Source organism: Falco cherrug, chromosome 7 (genome assembly GCF_023634085.1).
Source record: "Falco cherrug isolate bFalChe1 chromosome 7, bFalChe1.pri, whole genome shotgun sequence".
NCBI classification, from domain to species: domain Eukaryota; kingdom Metazoa; phylum Chordata; class Aves; order Falconiformes; family Falconidae; genus Falco; species Falco cherrug.
In genome coordinates, this window is record NC_073703.1 from 49,911,898 (window position 1) to 49,930,353 (window position 18,456).

The window sequence follows — 18,456 nt, forward strand, 5'->3', positions numbered from 1 at the left end:
CAAAGTGCCATGTGCGTCAGTCAATAGCAATCACTTCCTCAACACAATTTCAGTGCATGTACAATTGGAAGAACAGTTCTAGATTTTTCAGTAACAAAAATGTGTAAGAATCAGAAATAAGTCGGAGAAAACCAGAAATTACTTCTGTAGATTTGCTTCATTAGGAAAAACTGAGTCAAGGGGACTAAGAATATGTAAATTTTAAAAATTAAAATGCTTTAAAGAATGAAAAGAAAGCGAATAATGGTTCAGCATGATGAAAAAGGTTGTAAAACAGGAAATAAGATCATAGTTTTTTAAAAAAGGAAACCTTGTTCTGCATTTTAGGAAATATTTCCTAATGGCAACACATATTTAACTGTAGAAGCAGACAAAACCTGACATTTTGTACCACTTAACAAGTGTCTCTAGGTCAACTACCTACCTTGCAGTATATTACAAGAGCTGTGAGCTTACTCTTTTGATAACTCTCTAGCAGAGGTCCCTGTATGATGGATTTGTCAAGAATCTGCTCTGAAAAACAGATTTGGAAGGAAAAGTGAACTACAATGACCATCCAGCCTGAGCGTCTCTGTAAAAACAGAAATTTCACAGTAGCTGCTGTAACACATTAGCGCAAAGAGCAGAGGTGTAACTGTCCGGCCACACATCTTCCCCATTCTCCTTGAGCCCCCAGAGCTCATTTACTGTTGTATGAAAATAACACATTTTACCATAAAAAGACTAGTTAATATTTGGGAAGTTCACCTTTGTCTCTCAGCCAGCTGCCAAAACCTGCAGCAGTGGCTAGCAATGTGATCACTTGTGAAATTAACTGAGTATCAGCATACATTTCACAGGGAACAGTTGTTGTCTTGACTATTACCGTTAATTACTTAGTCATTAGATTGTTCATTTCTATTCTGTATAGGCATTCAGAGTCCCCACTGATATAGATATATTACAAAAAGATGACAGCTCATTTCACAGTGATCAGTATAAAATTTACTTTTGAAAATAAATGCTTTCTTCTTTGCTTTGTATGTTTCCCTCAGACAGTGGATGTGCACCCTACATATCTAACTTGCTTTACAGCACCTGTCACAATAGTTTGGGTTTCCTGGAGTATTTCATGTTACAGCCACTGGATCAAGAAAAGAAACTCAGGTAGCAGCACAGACTCCATCTTTAATTCTCTGTAATTTACAAAGACAAAAATAGCATTAGCAAGCCAAGCCTTTAAGCCGCAGCATCTGCTCAGATACAGAAATAAATACGATTTGGGGGACACTTCTTATCCTATTTGTTATTAATGCTTAATCCAGTCAGAATTAATAACAATACATTTGTGCAACAGCAACTTCCAGAGCTAGGAACTCACCTAATGCATAAAACTATCATCTTTATGAAGTTTTTTAACTAAAAAAAAAAAAAGACTGAAACATTTTAATGTTCAGTTTCTGGTGAAGGCACTATTGACAGTTCCTGTAGAAATTGCAACGATTACGCTCTTCCTTTAAAGCTTTCTGATTACCACTGAAAACGCTTGTTCTATGTTGATCACAAAGAAAAAAATATTAGTAAGAAATACACAAGTAAAGCACATTTAGAGTTTCATTTATATATAAAAAAATGAACGTAGCACATTTCCTTAGAAGCTAGAAACCTCCCTTCTGCAAACGGATTTTTTTAAATTGCACACATAGAGTTCTCTACAACACAAGATTCATGATATTTAAAATCTTGCAAATCACTTGGTACACATGTGCTTTGTATCAAGTCTCCCACAATGGGAGCGCTATAGGCTCTGCATGCCGTATTCTGTATTTAGGAAAGAACGAGAAAGGTGTGAAGCTCAAGGAACACAGGTGGAGTCCTCAGTTATGAGGAGACCGTCACTTCAATAGATGATCTTGTCCTGCTCCTCTATGTCAATTAACTGAGGCAGAGTGCCCGCAGTATGCAAACTGAATTGCTCCATGAAGTTCTGTTTAAGCCTGGATTGGGGAAATAAATATCCCTAGGTCATCTGCAGTGTCATGAGATTGAGATACGTTGGTTTTGCCACTTTCAGTAAAGGTCAGCATGATTCACAGAATGAAAAATGAGAGGAAAGACGACTGGAGGCTTTTTATCATCTAGAGTGGATTATTCCCCAGGCTGCCATGGTATGTTCAGGATAACCTTCAAGCAGAAACTCTGGTACACCGGGACGACCTCTCTCCAAGCACTGGAGACCACATCTCAATACTTGTACCCAGAGGCTAATGCTACATTTTGGGCACCATCTAGAAGAAGGAGACACAAGGTTCTGCAGCAGTCTGCTGAAAAAGGCTAACCACAGATCTTAAATATAGCAAGGACTCGAAACCATCATGAAATCCACAGTGCCCAACTACCCACTTCACAACATACTGCTGAGTCTCATTCACTGAAGCACGAAGCCTAGAAACCTCCTAAAATTGAGTCTGATGTATTCAAAGTTGTTTAATAACCTGTAATTAATTAGCACAAACTACTCCTTTTTCTGACACTGATCTCACGAACTATAGTCAGACAGAAATGAAAACTCAGGACCAGTTTTAATGTTTCATGCTTATACCTGGTCTCCTCTAACTGTAAACACAAAAAAAAGTATATAATCCATCTGAATTTCAGCTTGCTCTCCTTCAATGCACTTTTTCTTTACACAGCTTCTCTTTCATGTATGCTTTTGACCACAATGAACGTAAAGTTTAGAGAAATGTAGCTAGGATTAGAAATAATGGAGCTTGAGACACTTGTATAGGAGTGGATTTTCATTATTATCCATGTTTTCTGTATCAACCCCCAAATTTAGCCTACCTGCAAAACAGATAAAAGCAAATAAAAGATTGTGCCACAGAAAGGAAACAACTTATCTTTGAAGAAAGTACCTTTGAAGATCTTGTCAAGTAATAGGTTAAAAGAATCTAAGTAAAAAATTTAGATGATTTACCACGAATCTGACTAGTTTACAATGGGGATTATTCAAGGATATTGTCTAGCAAATAAAGTGGATTTCAACCACAAAGCAAAGCGTATGACGGCCAAAATCCTCCTCCACACGATTTTGTACATTTGTACATTGCACCTTGAGATTCTTACCACGCAAGAAATGGTGCTGTAGCTTTTTCCTTTTCCCCCCTTAATGAGCGGGCTGCTTGTTCTAATGTTCTTCAGAACATTTTTGCTAGTAGACTTTAATCTATCTACCTTTTACCTCAGGAATTTGTTCTGAAACATTTGCTTTACTAAGACTAAGCATAGAGAGCAATGCCGTTAACACCCAAACTCTGTAAGCTTAATGGTGCCCGAAGCTACAACAAAGCAGTGAGAAAGTAATGACAGCCAGCAGCTTGTAACATAAAAAGGGGCAAGAAGTACCGGCTGTTTCTTTAGGTGAGATTTCTTGGCTGTTTGCTTATCTCTGTAATAAAATACATTTGGTTGGGTTTTTTGTTTTTGGTTTTGTTTTTTAATATGTATCATACAGCACATCAGACCAACACCACAAACCCACAAACTTTCCCTTTCTAGAGGGTAACTAACTAACAGACAGTACAGCCAGTTCTTCTTTAAGAAGCTACAAAACCAGAATCACTCAACTAATCGGTTCAGGGTCATCTAAATATTGAATTTTGTACTTAAGACTTCTTTTACTAATTGAGGTAGAACACTGCAGGAATTTGCGTCTGTAAAATACCAGGACAAGTTTCAAGTGGAGTATTTCTTCAAATAAGAAAAAAGTGTGCCACCATTACTAACTGGTACAATGATGATACGGACTACAGGGATAACTGGTATTGTTTACCAATCATTTACTAACTCTTCTCTTTTTCCATACTGACAGACACTGCTATAATGCTCTTGTAAAATCAGCTGTGAAGTGTCAAAGCACCTCCAAATAAAAACTGAATAATCTATGAGAAGTCATTTTATTTCTTTTTTTTAAATATACATATACAAGATATTTTATTTCAAAAGCACAAGAACATTATACAAGTTTCAAATTTACATTTTTGCAATTAAAGATACCAATATGTGCATTATCAGATAACGTCTTCTGTCAGCTTGGATGGAACAGAAATCAGTGGCATAAGCATCTTGCGATCACTAAATACAGATTATACTCACAGTGAACAAAACTGCATAGTAATTTATGAAATGAAAGATGACCACGCTAGTCAGTGAATGATGTGGGAGCCCACTTGCTAAATTAGTATGTGCAAACGTACAGACAGATGCGACCTTCTTCTCCCACTTCTTCAGCTACAAAGAGATTTCTAGAACTTTAAACATGAGCTCACCTGCCCAGCCCAGCTCCTGTTATATACACAGTTCAGACAGAAAACAAAATAAAGCAATCTCACTGCATGTTTGATAACGGAATTGTTGTATCACTGAAGTGCAAGGTAACTGAAAGTTTTTAAAAAAATGAATAGGCAAATACCAGAGGGAAACAGTAAATTAATATAGTTTTGGTATCAACAAGGCATATATTACTAGTCTTAATCCAGTATTTTTGTTGGTAAGAAGTGTTCTGATGACCTTGGAAATCACCAGTGCATGCAAGTTTACGACAACTGTTCTACTAAATTCAGTATGCATTTTAAATACATTTTAGAGACGACTAACAGAATTAATGTTTGTCTTTAAAGAGTTTCATATTCAGGTTTAAAATCTAGAAGAATCAAAACAAAGGATAGCGGCCTTAATTGCAAGAAAGAATACCTGGAAAACATACCAAAGCCAACTACTTATATCATCAGGGAAGAATTATAGCAAAAGTTACAGAAAAAGTATTTGAAATTCGAACAATATTTGAGTTCATCAGTACTCCATTTTTAGATGAGTTTTGATGCTGTTCAGTGCACTCAAACTCTAAAAACTTTTAAAGAGAACAATGACATTTAAATCTAAATCATTATGTGTGATTCTACTATCTCTCAATCAGTGGCAAAAGAAACCCCAAATCCCCAAACTAAAAGAACCCAAAAAAACCAAACCCACAAAACCCGAAAAGAAACCAAACATAAACGTGCTCTCGGACATTAATTTAAAAACCTCCCCTTGCAAGTCTTATTAAAATGACATAAAAATTCAAATAGCGAAGGGACAGGGAAATTTAGAGTACTGACAACTTCAAACTTGCATACAGAAACGGGATTTCCTAGGAAAGCATTTTTACCCATCATATTACAAATTCTCTCATGTATATTGTGGCTGAAATTCAGAAAACAGAACAACAAACATTTAGAACTAAAGCACAATCATGTATCATTGAGAGAGTTCAATCACAATGTATTATTGACTACTGAAGGGCAAAGACACCGACCTAGCCACCTTTTTTTCCCCCCCTCTTGTGCTCTAAGTGGCACCAAACCACTGAACATGCCCCTCAAAACACACAATTTCATTTATGCAGGCAGAGCTCCAACAACAGTGACAGATGAAGAGCGGAAAACTCCTCAAATATGGACAAAAACTTATTTCTGATTCTAAAACTTGCTGGTTTGGGGTCTTGATATTAATTCAGTGGTAGCTCTGAAGGCAGTCTACTTCACTGAAGTCTCTGGCTCTTGTACAACTTCCAGAGCTACACTACAACTACCCAACGGCATTTCCATGTTTGGTTCTTGGGGAAAATCTCAAAAGACAAACTGTACAAGAACTAATCATAACCTAGCCAAATGGCGTAGCCCTAGACCTCTTGGCATATAGAATTTTAACAGAGGACAAATTCATTAGATGAAGTGCAGTTCTGGCAATGCGAACAGCACAGACTTCGTTTTGATGCAACAAGCAAGATGGCAATTCCCCCATGCAGTTTCTATCCCACACTTCTCCTTTTGAGAGTTCATTAATGAAAACTCTTCATTAAAACCCGGGATATAGTGGAATGCAGGCTTTTTCTGTACAACTTAGTCTGCTGTACCTGTTGCTACAGATTGCTAAAGACCTGGCATCACTTCCACTCCAGCGTTATACCACAGATCTTGACCTATTTAAAAGCTTCACTAAGCTTGGGAAAAGAACCCAGGAACAAATAAAGGCGGCTTTTCCATAACAACAACATTTAGGTATATTCTCAAGGCATGGAAGAGACAAAAATGTAGTATGTGCCCGGAAGCACAGCGTTTGGGAAGCTGCCTTCATCAAAACACGTGAAACAATTACAACTTCTCAAAAAAGTGGATGTATTTTTGGACCTGAATATTCAGTAATAATTATATAATATGGGTTTCCTTTTTTTGGCGGGGGGGAGAGGAAAAGCAAAACGTGATGTGAGGTTCTGTTTCAATGTGTCAGTAATACATCCAACCTGGAGAATCCATCAACTGTGTCTGAACTACAGAATCCACTTGAGAGTGGACTACTCACTGCCACCCTCCTTTCCTTTTCCAAAGTACAGCCAAAGGTAAGAGTTTTCACTAAAAATAAGAGACTCAGAGCAGTTGCCAGTTGAATCCAAAGAAGATCTGATTTGTTTCTTGGCTCCTGGCAATCTCCTCTATGATGCAGTGTTGCTGCCATAGCAGATGGAGCTTCCGGTAACGCTCCTGACATAAGTGCAGGGGATTGCCTCTTCTTCATAGAAGAAAAAAAGAAGAATACCCAATAATCGTATCAGAATAACAACTGAAAAACTGTTCATTACTAGTCTAGCATTAACACTCTTAAAGATAAGCAGAACACATGAAATGCTTGTATGAACATCAATTCCGACAAGTCTACTGGAAATGAAAGAATTCTACACGTGACAAGCAATGACTGCCATTTCCCAGCTGACATTTCAGCAATGGTAGTTGCTGCACATTTCTGATGAAAGAACATACAAAGCACTCCTGAGAAAAGTTTAGCAGTAACAAAAAAGGGTATTTTTCCATTATGAATGACCCATTCATGAGTAGGAACTGCCATCAAGAATTTGAACTCATGTCCACCAGGCCAAGATACATATTACAGTGCTGTACATGCTAGCTGGAAGAACATGTTGTCTAATGGGTACAAGAAACGAAAGAGATACCAAAGTGGAAATTCAGAAAAAGTCAAACATTTACTTACTTCAGACCTGGATCTGTTTCTCCATATTCATCCAAGTAGGGAGCAGGATATAAGCAGCCCCTGGTTTTACCTTCAATGAGGACAACTTTGCATTCCCTGATTCTTAAGGAAAAAATAGCTACACTTAAAATACAAGACAACTCCCAGCCAGTTTTTAAATTTTTGGTGAGCTATGTTTACAGGTCAAAGCAATGTTTCTTCATCTCTGACAAGAAGAGTCAAGCACTTTGACAATGTTATGAATTTTGACCTTCAAATATTCCCCTTTACTCTGTAACACATCCAATTCTGGCTAGCTACTTACTTGAGAAACATACAGACTCCAGCTCCACACTGAAGAGCATGAGAAGTACAGGCTCCCAGCTCCTCCCCATTCACCAATTCCTGACAGCAAGTATTCTGGGAACACAACATAGCCCCACAGAATAAACACAATACTGGATGTTTTTGTTCATCATCAGAAGACCGTGGGCATCTAGAAGAAGCATAACCAGAATGTTAGTGCTGGAATTAAAACTTCAAGAGAAAAGTTAACTATGGATAATGTTGCTTAAAAAATAACAAACAAAATAAAGCAAAAAAAACACCCAACCCACTAACAATCAAAAACCTAAGACGTACTATATCATAACTATATTTCACTTATCTGCCTCCATTGGCTATGTTTTTACATTGCTTAGAAAATTTTATCTGCAAGATAAAATATTCTGCTTTAAGCAGAATGCTGGACTAGATGATCTGCTGAAGTCCCTTCTAACCTGAGTTATCCTATGATTCACTCTTCCTGGCATAAAACAGTGCCAACCTTCCGGGCTTCTTGTGTCCAGTGCAAAAATTATTTTCAGGCTTATGGTGAAGCCAAATGCACATTGCACTGGTGAAAAACAACCAGCACATTAAGCTATAATAATTTCATATGCTAGCCTATAAAACACCAAGTGACTTCATTTAGTAAGCTGTTGTATTTCAGATTTAAAATGAACATGTGCGTGATTTAAATGCAGGTTTAAAATTAACATTAGCCAGTATAACTGTAACAGTGCCTTCTCCTCTGCAAAATAATCTCTGTACACAGTTTGAACACCAGTTACAGTACTGCAAGAATATAAAAGCAACAAAACAACCTACGAAGACAACTAAACAGGTCATATTTTACCTAAACTGAGAGGCTTGGTTCAGAAGGCAGCTATAGTCTTCAGGAAGCTCTATTAAACTATTTCTTTTCCTAGGATATCTGAGGAAAAAAAAAAAACAAAACCAAAAACCCTATAATTAGAATAATAAAGATCGCAGCAAAGAACAGAATGGATAGGTATAAATTCCTGCTAAGCTTTCAGTTCTTTCTGTAAACTGCCGCAGTTCTAGAGCGGTTCTTCAGTCCTAGGAGCCCAAGCTCCACATGGAAGCTTCAGCATTTCTAGCTTCCTGCAAAGGTGATGAATTAAATTCCATATGTAACCTACATGTGTGAAGACATTTCGTATTTCAGTTAGCTTTTGTTTTTCCCTAGAGTAGGCTGGATAGCTTGTCTAACAATGTTGTGCATTTGCAACCAAGAGTCATTGCATGAGAAATAATACACAACCGTTTAAGGAGAAACCTATTTCTGGTAGCAGAACAGGAGGGAGAAAATACAAGCACTAACTTGCCCACAACAAGCACTTCATTCTTTCAACAATTTTAAGTCAAAAACAGAAGAAAAAACAACACTAGCAACAAAACCAAACTTACCTTACTGCAATGCTCTTCCCCTTCAAACAACTTAACACCAGCGGGTCAGCACACCACCTGTTTCAAACAAACATTTGCAGATGACAGTGTTAGATAATAATATACATTTAGGATCACTAAACTAAACCACAAAGCAAATACAGAGCACAGATAAAGCACTGATAGTTCTAATTAAAACTTCACAGGGAGAAACAGCTATTCTTTACAGTTTTGCTTCAGGAAAAGAATTTAAGTTTTTACACAAGAGAGAAACATATGTGAAAAAGAACAGTGCTTAAAATTACTAACATGCACGTGAAGACACAGTGCTTACAGAGTTTAAAAACGCAAACAGTCTTCAGATATATTGCAGTTCTCAAAGTGGGCTACAACACACACCACCGTTTGGAATATATCTGCTGAAAGCCACAGCATCAGAAAATACCGTACTAGGATAATATTTGTTGTTGTTATAATTGTTATATTAGGAAAATATTTCTTGCTTTTATTTAATAACTATGACCCAACAGTTATTTTACAATGCTTTTATTGCATGTTGTATGCTTGCTTAGAATGGCCAAATGTGTTTACCAGAACAATGGCAGATATTGGCGAGTTACTAAACAAAGGAATTGGTATGTCTTTCAAGTTATTTCTACAAAAAGGAGAAGGGAGAAAGAACTGTAGCAGATGGTCAACCTAGTAAGCTTCATTTAACACATATCTCGACAATCATCAAATTTAGTCTTCTGAAAAAAGATTCTTTCAAAAAACATATGGGAACTTGCATGATGATTTGAAAACTGTTACTATTACATTAAATATGTAGCCTCCTACTTGAAACCTCTGTTTTTGACTGGGAGCACTACAATGGATTTGTTAGCCCTGCGTCTAGTGAATGTTTTCTAATGTTCCCAAGCACCCATCCTCTGCGTTCTTTTATAAGCACCGTTATGTCTTTGAGTAGCCATGTATAAACGTGTAAGACAATTATTTAATAATTTACTTGTGAAAATGCTATTAATTTTTAAGTAATATATACTAGAAACGCAATTAGTGGAAGTAAAATTATATGTAGGGAATCATTTGACAGTTACACGGACTGTAGGTTGGAGTCAACAGCTCAAAGTCCCTAAATTGAAGGAATCCAGACAACAAAAGAGAACAAAGATAAAACACCAACAAACCAACCCACCCAACATCAAAAACTAGTGTGAGCCAGAGAATTCTGCCAAGAAAGAACCAGGGATGATCATTACTGCAACCAAGTCCTCATTCTCCAGCACAATACAGCAGGGTTATTCTCAGAGCTAGTGTGGGGGGATGTCATGCCTGTTTATTTTAATTTGTGTTTTTCAAAGGAGAAATTTACCAGTTATTTCTTTACTGCTAGATTGCAGTGTACATAATACCTAAATTGTACATTTTAACCATTAAGCTAACTCCAGCATTCATCAGTCTATTTTGGAAATCCAGAGAACAAACAGTACGAAGCCTCACCCTGCCAGCTACATAATTTTCCATATCCTCATTTTATAGCTCATGTAATCAGCACTTTCGCTGTAGACAGATTAAAAATAGGCCAATGAACAGTAAGTGGCACACCATGAGAGCAAAGGTTTATGATAACATCTTTCTGCATGAATGATTTCATGTAGGTCTGCAAGCTCTAGTCCCTTAAACTGTAATTGTTTAATGTTTGGATTACCATAAAATATAAAATGTTTTATTCTTTTAAAGTGCTTTAAAGATTCTGTATACCTCTGCACATCAAACAAATGTTTGGAACTCTAGTATGAGTTCAAGCTCAGTCATTTATTAACAAATTTGATCCAGAATTCCTATAAGGCTATCACAACAGAAAAACGTGGCCTGTCCAGTCCCAGCTAGTACCTTTGAAGCAGTGGATTTACTGTGTCCCAATATTCCTGGAAGAGCAGGAACAAATTGGTAGGTAGAGAGAGGTAACTACAAAGGGCCTTGAACTGCCCTTCTTCAGAAACTGCAAAAGAAAAACATGAACAACGGTTACAGCATTTCAATACTGCCTAATAATTCACTCAAAACTAGAAATCTCCAAATCCCTTTTCCATTGAACAATATGTATCTTACAGCTTCAGCATAGCTCCTAGCTAATAAAATTGGATGTAATTCCACTGACTTAATTGGAGCTATAATAAATTGCATTAGCTGACGATCTGCTTTAGGTTTAACAAATTTGATAGATGTTATTAAGTAATTTTTAAGTCACACATGTCACTCATAACAGAATTCCTTGCTTAAATTATTGCCTAATAAGTAAAACATGTTAATGTAGCAGATTTCTGTACTTATGATATTTTAGCTTTCTACTATCCTTTTGGCCTGCACTGATAGTAAATTTTGCTACGATCAAGTCAGTGCTAACACATTACATAAAGTCAGGCTAGTTTAATAGTTTGCTGGGTGGTCATTCATTTGCTCTGCTACAGAAAATAGCATCGCTGATTCACCAGGAAGACTCTTCTTTATAGAATCAAAGTTCCAAACTAATGGTGAAGACAACAGCATATCCCAAAGCGCAGAGATTTTGACTCATATATAGTAATCAAATTCAAACTTAGTTCACAGTTTATATAAATCTACTTAAGATGCTGTATTTTGTTTCAGTTTTTCATAGCAATTTTGGTCCTCCTTTCCAAATAGCTTCCGTGTTTCATTGCATTTTGACAGAAGACAAAGTAATTAATTTTGGCTATAGTATCTGTAATGCATTAAATCCTTTAAGGAAAAGGTTCAAGTTTTATAATGTGCTTTATTTCTACTTGGCTCTGTTTTGCTGGATGCCTATGTCTTTAGCATTTACTGACATTAGCAACTGCACAAAAAGGTTTGTTTTTTTTTCCTAAATACACTCCAGGGTAATTCTCAGGCGATGTAATCTAAGCCCACAGAATTATCCTTAAATCACAAAATCTTTGTATCCACAAATACTTACTGTCAATACATCACTGATAATTCACATATTTGCACATACTCAGAAGTGTAGCTCCTTTCCATGCAAAGAAGACTGAGACAACTCAGCCTCTCATGCCTGCCCCTTCCTATACAAATTAATATATTCTTTTCTTTCCAAGTCTTACTTTAATGTCTTAACTATTGTGAACATTTAAAATTTCCATTCTTCCAAGAAAACAGTAAACAAAGTCAATATATAGATAGATCTGCTTTCTCATATTTACCTTGTAGTAGTTCCTCAGGTGGAGAAACTCCCAGCAAATAATGAAAAAATAAAGCAGCACAACGAAGGTAAGGCATGATGCCTTTTTTAACACAGTCCCACACAAGCCAGCCTGGAATATCCTGACTAAAGCAACTGTAATACACAAATGAGAAAATAGCTGCAGTAGTTCACAGTGCAAATCCTTCTAACACTTTCACATTTTGGCTAGCATTGGTAGAACAGCAGCTGTGTAGAATTAACACTGATGTACCCCAAATTCTGTGAAACATAGCCACCAGCACCTGACTTCCCATTTCTCCTTTGCCTAAGGAATGAGTACTAATTTTACATAGAACACCTACATTAAACCTTCAAATCATCTCAATTTATTTTTCAGAATTCTAAAAAATAAAGAGCAGATACATAGCTGTCCATCTCTAGGTAACTCAAAATACCTGATTTAAACTGTACAATGCAGCATCACACAGAATAATTGATTCTTACACTGGTGTTTTTTTATTACCGAAAGCCAGCAATTTTTTGAAATGGTGAAAGTTTTTCATTCAGTTGGTGTTTGGAATCCAATTCAAAAAATGAGAAAACAACAAACAGACATAAATACTCTTCAGGAACAAAAAACCTAACAGAATTATAAAATTAATACCCCATACTTCATTATAGAAGTCACAACAGTAACACTCAGTTTAAAATAAAGCTATATTAATCCTTTTTTTAACAAAAATACTGGAGTGATACTCATTAATTATTCTTGTAGTTTGGGCAATATGAGCATTTACTCTAAATTTCATAGTAAATTTAACTAAATTACTGCTGAAGAACAACCTGTATTATAACATCATAGACCACTGCAAAATTATTATCCAGACTGTGCTGTTTAAGGTCAGAGTTAGAAGACAACAGCGCATACATAGAAATGAACACAACTACTAAAAGTTGCTGTAGAAGGCAACACCAGAAGTTTCAGAGCTGGGTTGCCTAATCTTTGGCATTTACTTCTGTACCTAGGCATCTCAGTACAGTGACCTGATTTTCCAAAATACGCAGCACCTACAGTTGGGCTCTAAGCTCATGCCTTCGAAAAATTACTCCTATTAATTAAATACCAAATTTTAAATATTTAGAAATGTATTGACTTAAAACTTCTAGGTAAATGGGTAGCGCTGTCAGTCCCTGAGAAACATACCTTTGCAACTAGCTTTGGTGAAGATAAACAAAAGCAGAACATGCAGAGGGTGAATCTGTATTTTCTAGTTTATTTCACATGCAAATACTGAAGTACTACAGAGTCTGTAGCTATATCTATCAAAAATAGTCTGAAAAGATGGCCACTGACTCTCTAACAAATAAGCAACTGTGCTTGGCTTTACACTTCTCCCCCTTCTATAGTAGAACCATTTCCTTTTTTCTGGCTTCCATCTATAACTGAGATATCTAAAAAAACCCACAAAAACAATCAAGGCAAAGAAAAAATAACTACTATAGTTAGTGGTTGTATTCCTCTCCAGAATGGATAACAGGTATTTTTTCATCCTTAGACTAAGAATTTACTGTTGTCCACAAAAAGTAGCTATATTAACTAAAAGTGTTCCCTTCAACAGTTTCCTTTTTTTCAGCATTCAGGAGTATGGGAAGAAAGCACAAGGCATTGTATTTCCCCCCCTCCCCCGTTCCCTCCACCGTTTGGGTTAATCCCTGTGGATTGCCATCTTTCCAGGGGAACGCAATGCTGTAACTGCTACTTACCCACTGGTGTACTGGCAAACCTCTCTACAGAAGGACTGTGCAGACCGTGCCTCCTCACTGTTGTCAGATGATTGAGCAGTAGGGGATTCTGCACACAAAAAGATGAATCCCACTGTAAATGCACTGCATTTATGACACATCCTGGGCTCTTTTTTTTAAAAAAAATTGCATTACAGAAGTATTTCCACTTTGTTTTGCCTAATTCTTTTCTATTTGATGTTTTTACCGTAACAAATATTCTCCTAAAACTGCATGCTGTAAAGAACAATCAGGATTACTACCTTATTGCTTATCTTCATGTAAAAACTGCTTCCTTCCCCAGAACTCCTGAAGTTATTGCCCTACATAGATTAAGCTAAAGGTTTGTTACATGTTGCGGTGGTTTGGGTTTTTAATTCCCATCATGCTTAAGAAAACGGAAAGTAGTAGCTAGGGAGCCTGCAGATTACTGACAGTTTTTAACAGTAGTAGGAAATATAGAGAAAAGTTAAATTAAATTAAAAGTTAAATCCTATCAGTTTATAGGATTCTGTACTTCAGCTCTGGTTATTTACTAGGTTGAAGTGTAAAGATAAGTTTATTTCCCAAATGCATACTGTCACTGTACAGCTCAGAATGCTGCTGCTGGGCACAGCTTTGCTTCTCCTGCAGGGTGTGAAGAGGGGAAGTTACCACTGTGAAATGACTGACTTGACCAAGTACTGATATATCAACAACTACTTTATTTTCTTAGGCTAAGCACACACAATTGAAATAATAAAATGCTCTGAAAATTATGTAGTTCTATTTGTTTTACCAGAAAACAGTTATTACTACCTAGCACAAGCTGTCATTTATTACGTGGACGTTTATACCTGGAAGACACTAATAGTGTCCATTCATTATTTTTAAGAAACTGTATGAAAATGCCAGAAGAATCCAACCCAAATGCACCTCTACCTGTTGCTGAAGAGACGACAATTTGCGTTATGTGTGCCAGTGTTGTCAGATGGAAGAGGTAGAGGTGGTTATAGGCTGAGCTAATTGATGAAGGTTGCAAGTCTACAGCATCCTCCCAGTATAAAGATGGAAAGGACAGCACAACTGCCACCTACAGTGAAAGGAGCAAATATTAAACTAACAGAAGTTTGGTAAGATCTACATGAGTAACAGAATTTACATTCTCACTATATATTTCATTTCTGTAGTCAATTTAAATACGTTCATTTATCTTGCTAGCTTTAATTCACAAAGCATAGTAAAAACTCATTGGAAAATCTTAACCATTTGTGCCTCTAGCACGTAGGATATAAATCCACTGTAATGGCCAGTTTAGAGATACACCAAGAAATCTTGTCCAGTTCCTAGAAAGCTTAATTTCTGGTTTTTGACATAGGACAAAACACATCTTTTTTTTTTTTTTTTTTCGAAGTGAGACCAAGCATTAGTTAGAGAGGCAACCAGGGCAAAACAGGTTTTATTCTGGTGGGTTTGGTTTTTTCTTTGTTTCTGTTTTGTTGGCTTTTTTGTTGTGTGGGTTTGTGGGGGTTTTTTAAACAGTAAAAGAAACTATAATACAGATTTGTATTAAGAACAGAAAGACGAGGCTAAGGAGAGTTACAGACGGTAAGGGGTGTGAATGTGAGAAAATCAGAAGGTATGAGAGGCCTATTGAGGCAAAGGGAAAGCGAGGGGAAACAAGCAGAGTGGTGCATTTCTCAGGGGTTTTTTTGAGGCTTAATAGCAGTGATGGTGGTAGAAAGATGACTGAGACTGCAAGCATGGCATTTATTAAGAGTGAGACAGCAAAGACTTAAGGTAGAAGAACAGCAGAACTAAAAGTAAACACTCCTATATAGCAGCCATATGTAGTCATTTGCTTGTATGCAATGCTCATGTATAATCATTTGACTCTGCAGGACTATCTTCAGGGTAAAGTACACAAAAATCCATGTTAAAAAAAAAGTATTAATATGAAGAATAAAATGAACCTGCTTACCAAAATGTGGAACATATCTACTTCTAAGAGGGATGGAGTGTCCTCCACTTTAAAGTTTGGTAGAAGAACTACAAAACAAAGATATCAATTATTCATTTGATATTATTTTCTTCTTTTGGATTGCACTACAATATCAGAATCTGATTTTACAGCTTCTATCATTTCTGTGTTTTCATAAAAAAAATGTTCAAGTCTCTGAACTAAGAAGTATCTGTTTAATTAACTGCCTACCACTTACTTAATCGTGCATCTCTAGCTATTTCCACATGACCAACCAGTTCACAATTTTAATAACTGTATCTTAAAAATTCTGAGATAAAAATCCTCAATTATTTCTCCAGCTCTAATAAAGCCAACACAAGGTGTTAAGGTTGTGAAGTCCACAAGCGTACTTAGGCGCTGCAACACTAGAGGCCTCACAACCTAGCCCAAAACAAAAGCCTGTACCACACCTAAGAATCCTACTGAATAAAAGGGAAGTCAAAGTGGGATTCACAAAGGCCACCATGCTAACTTAATCAGTAAGAAACACGGAGGATAGCTATGGGTCTCAAACTAGCTCTCCTTGAGACCATAATATCTTAAACTAGGCTGCTAGCAGTCCTTTAAAAGTATTGAAAAGATGAAATCTCACAATTACTAAAGAATAGCACCTGTTTTGTCACTTTATCCACCTGTCTGGCAAAGAATCTGAGTAATTTTGAACATTACCAGAACTAGATTGTTCACCACTGTAAATATTCCAGATTACCTAGGCCTGGAGATAGTCAAATCTAGGATAGAGGACATTTTGAGCAATTCTGTGATACAGAGCTGGGTTAACAGAATTATTGATTACTTCATTTCAAGGAATACTCCGTGATTTCAGGCAACATTAGAGAAACTGAAGTTAACTGTTGTCAGTAGTCTAACCTTTGCTCCTGTGTTTTATTAATGTGTGTGCCATTTTGCAATAGAAGCTTCTGCAACAACAAAGGTAGTAAAGAAAAGGAATACAATACCTCCTAGAAGACGAATCAGATGTTTCTGAATCAGGACCTGTGGTGATGTTGTTCTCTGAGCAGCTGCAAACTGCACTAATGCTTTAAGGCCACTGTGCTAGAGCGCAAGAGAAAAATGGTTGGACAGAAAAAAGGAAAGATACAATAGTGAAATAAAGCTGTAAAAACATATCTACTTCTATGGACAGAAAACACATTGTTAAGTTAATTTAATATGAACTTCCATGTAGAAGTAGAAATATTTTTCTTCCAAAATGCTCTTTATGTTATCAAACTAAAAATTTTGCGAGTTATCCCTCAACAGAGAACAATCTTTATGTTAGCAGTTGCAAAAGTTTTTATTTTTTTTATATATATATATATATGCATGTGTATTATATAGTTGCAAACTTTTTCTCTAAAACGTATTGCGTATCTTACTTGCCCATACCTGTCTATTTTGTAGAGATCCAAATAAGGGCTTGCCTTCTGTTTCCAAGAGGTTTTCTTAAAATTAAACACAGAAAGAATTAAGCTGGTTTGTTCCACACAAACTAATATAACATTTATGTTAGAATACACTTAGTCCAAGATTAATTCATTCTTAGTGTATGTACTACTTTTAAAGTTCAACTTTATTGTGATAAGAGAATTCTCTTGAAAATTCTATCTTAAATGGTACTTAATGTTTCCCAGATAAATGCTTGCAACAAGCTTCTAAAAGACATTTGGTTCTCAGATCTTGCTAACTAGGGATTTAAAGGAACACCATTTCACATGAATAGCAAGCCATTCTACAATTTTTGTTGCATTTTTTTCAGTCACCCTTAAACAGTGCTCAGAAACCTCTGGGTATGTTTCCAGGGATGCTATACAGCCATCTTACCCTCAGATTTGCACTACTGCATTTGACTGTAGTTTCAATAGCTGTTTGAAAACAAAATGTCCAGGCTAAAAGAGAATTCAGCTTTCCTCCCTGAGTGCATTGGCTCTGAAGGGATAATAAAGAGAAAATAAGCCAATAAAAATAAGAAACCAAATTAACTTAATTGAGTAAAAAAGGTATAATTTAAAATGTTTTTGTGCTTTAGTGACTTATTAGTGATATATCAGTACGCTTCCAAGATCTCAGAAATTGTCTTGTGATGTTTTCATTTGGTTTATTTGGGGGTGGTGTTGTTATTATTTGTTTGTTTTAACCACCTCTAACAAAAAGTGAAAGTGTTTTAACTTAGAAATTCCATATTTCAGTTTAACACACAACATGTGGAGCTGCTGAGGAAACATGGGAAAAAAAACAAACAGATTTGTACTTTTAAGTGTCTGGCTTTAGGCAATAAAAGCAATTCACATCCCTTGGGTCAGTGATGCTTTGAACCTCCTCTAGAGACTCCATTAACGACAGGTAGCTAAGGTTCCTTGCTTGCATGCCCACTGTGCTGGGTTTGGTTGGGACAGAGTTAGTTTTCTTCATAGCAGCTAGTATGGGCTATGTTTTGGATTTGTGGTGAAAACAGCATTTTAGTTATTGCTGAGCAGTGCTTACACAGAGTCAAGGACTCTTCTGCTTCTCACCCCACCCCACCAGCAGGTAAGCTGGGGGTGCACCAGAAGTTGGGAGAGGACACAGCTGACCCCAACTGACCAAAAGGATTTTCCATACCATATGGTATCATGCCCAGCATATAAAGCTGCGGGAAGAAGGAAGTGGAGGAACATATGGAGTGATGCTGTTTGTCTTCCCAAGTAACCATTAT

General features: G+C 36.6%; 1 protein-coding gene across 3 annotated transcripts in view; it reads right to left on the minus strand.

Annotated features, from left to right (window-relative positions):
* Window positions 1–3,916: 3,916 nt before the first annotated feature.
* Window positions 3,917–18,456, minus strand: part of UBR1 (ubiquitin protein ligase E3 component n-recognin 1) — a 75,526-nt gene continuing 60,986 nt past the window's right edge. For 2 of the 3 annotated variants that reach the window (XM_055716251.1, XM_055716252.1), the window contains exons 36-47: window positions 17,151–17,206; window positions 16,721–16,817; window positions 15,720–15,787; window positions 14,681–14,831; window positions 13,742–13,829; window positions 11,997–12,130; window positions 10,669–10,777; window positions 8,797–8,853; window positions 8,222–8,299; window positions 7,370–7,540; window positions 7,066–7,167; window positions 3,917–6,588 (exon numbers count right to left, since the gene is read on the minus strand). In XM_055716251.1, coding sequence (XP_055572226.1) covers window positions 6,447–6,588; window positions 7,066–7,167; window positions 7,370–7,540; window positions 8,222–8,299; window positions 8,797–8,853; window positions 10,669–10,777; window positions 11,997–12,130; window positions 13,742–13,829; window positions 14,681–14,831; window positions 15,720–15,787; window positions 16,721–16,817; window positions 17,151–17,206 — 1,253 coding nt within the window. In that variant the 3' untranslated portion in view covers window positions 3,917–6,446. The remainder of the gene's footprint in view (window positions 6,589–7,065; window positions 7,168–7,369; window positions 7,541–8,221; window positions 8,300–8,796; window positions 8,854–10,668; window positions 10,778–11,996; window positions 12,131–13,741; window positions 13,830–14,680; window positions 14,832–15,719; window positions 15,788–16,720; window positions 16,818–17,150; window positions 17,207–18,456) is intronic. The other variant, XM_055716253.1, reaches the window with a different exon arrangement.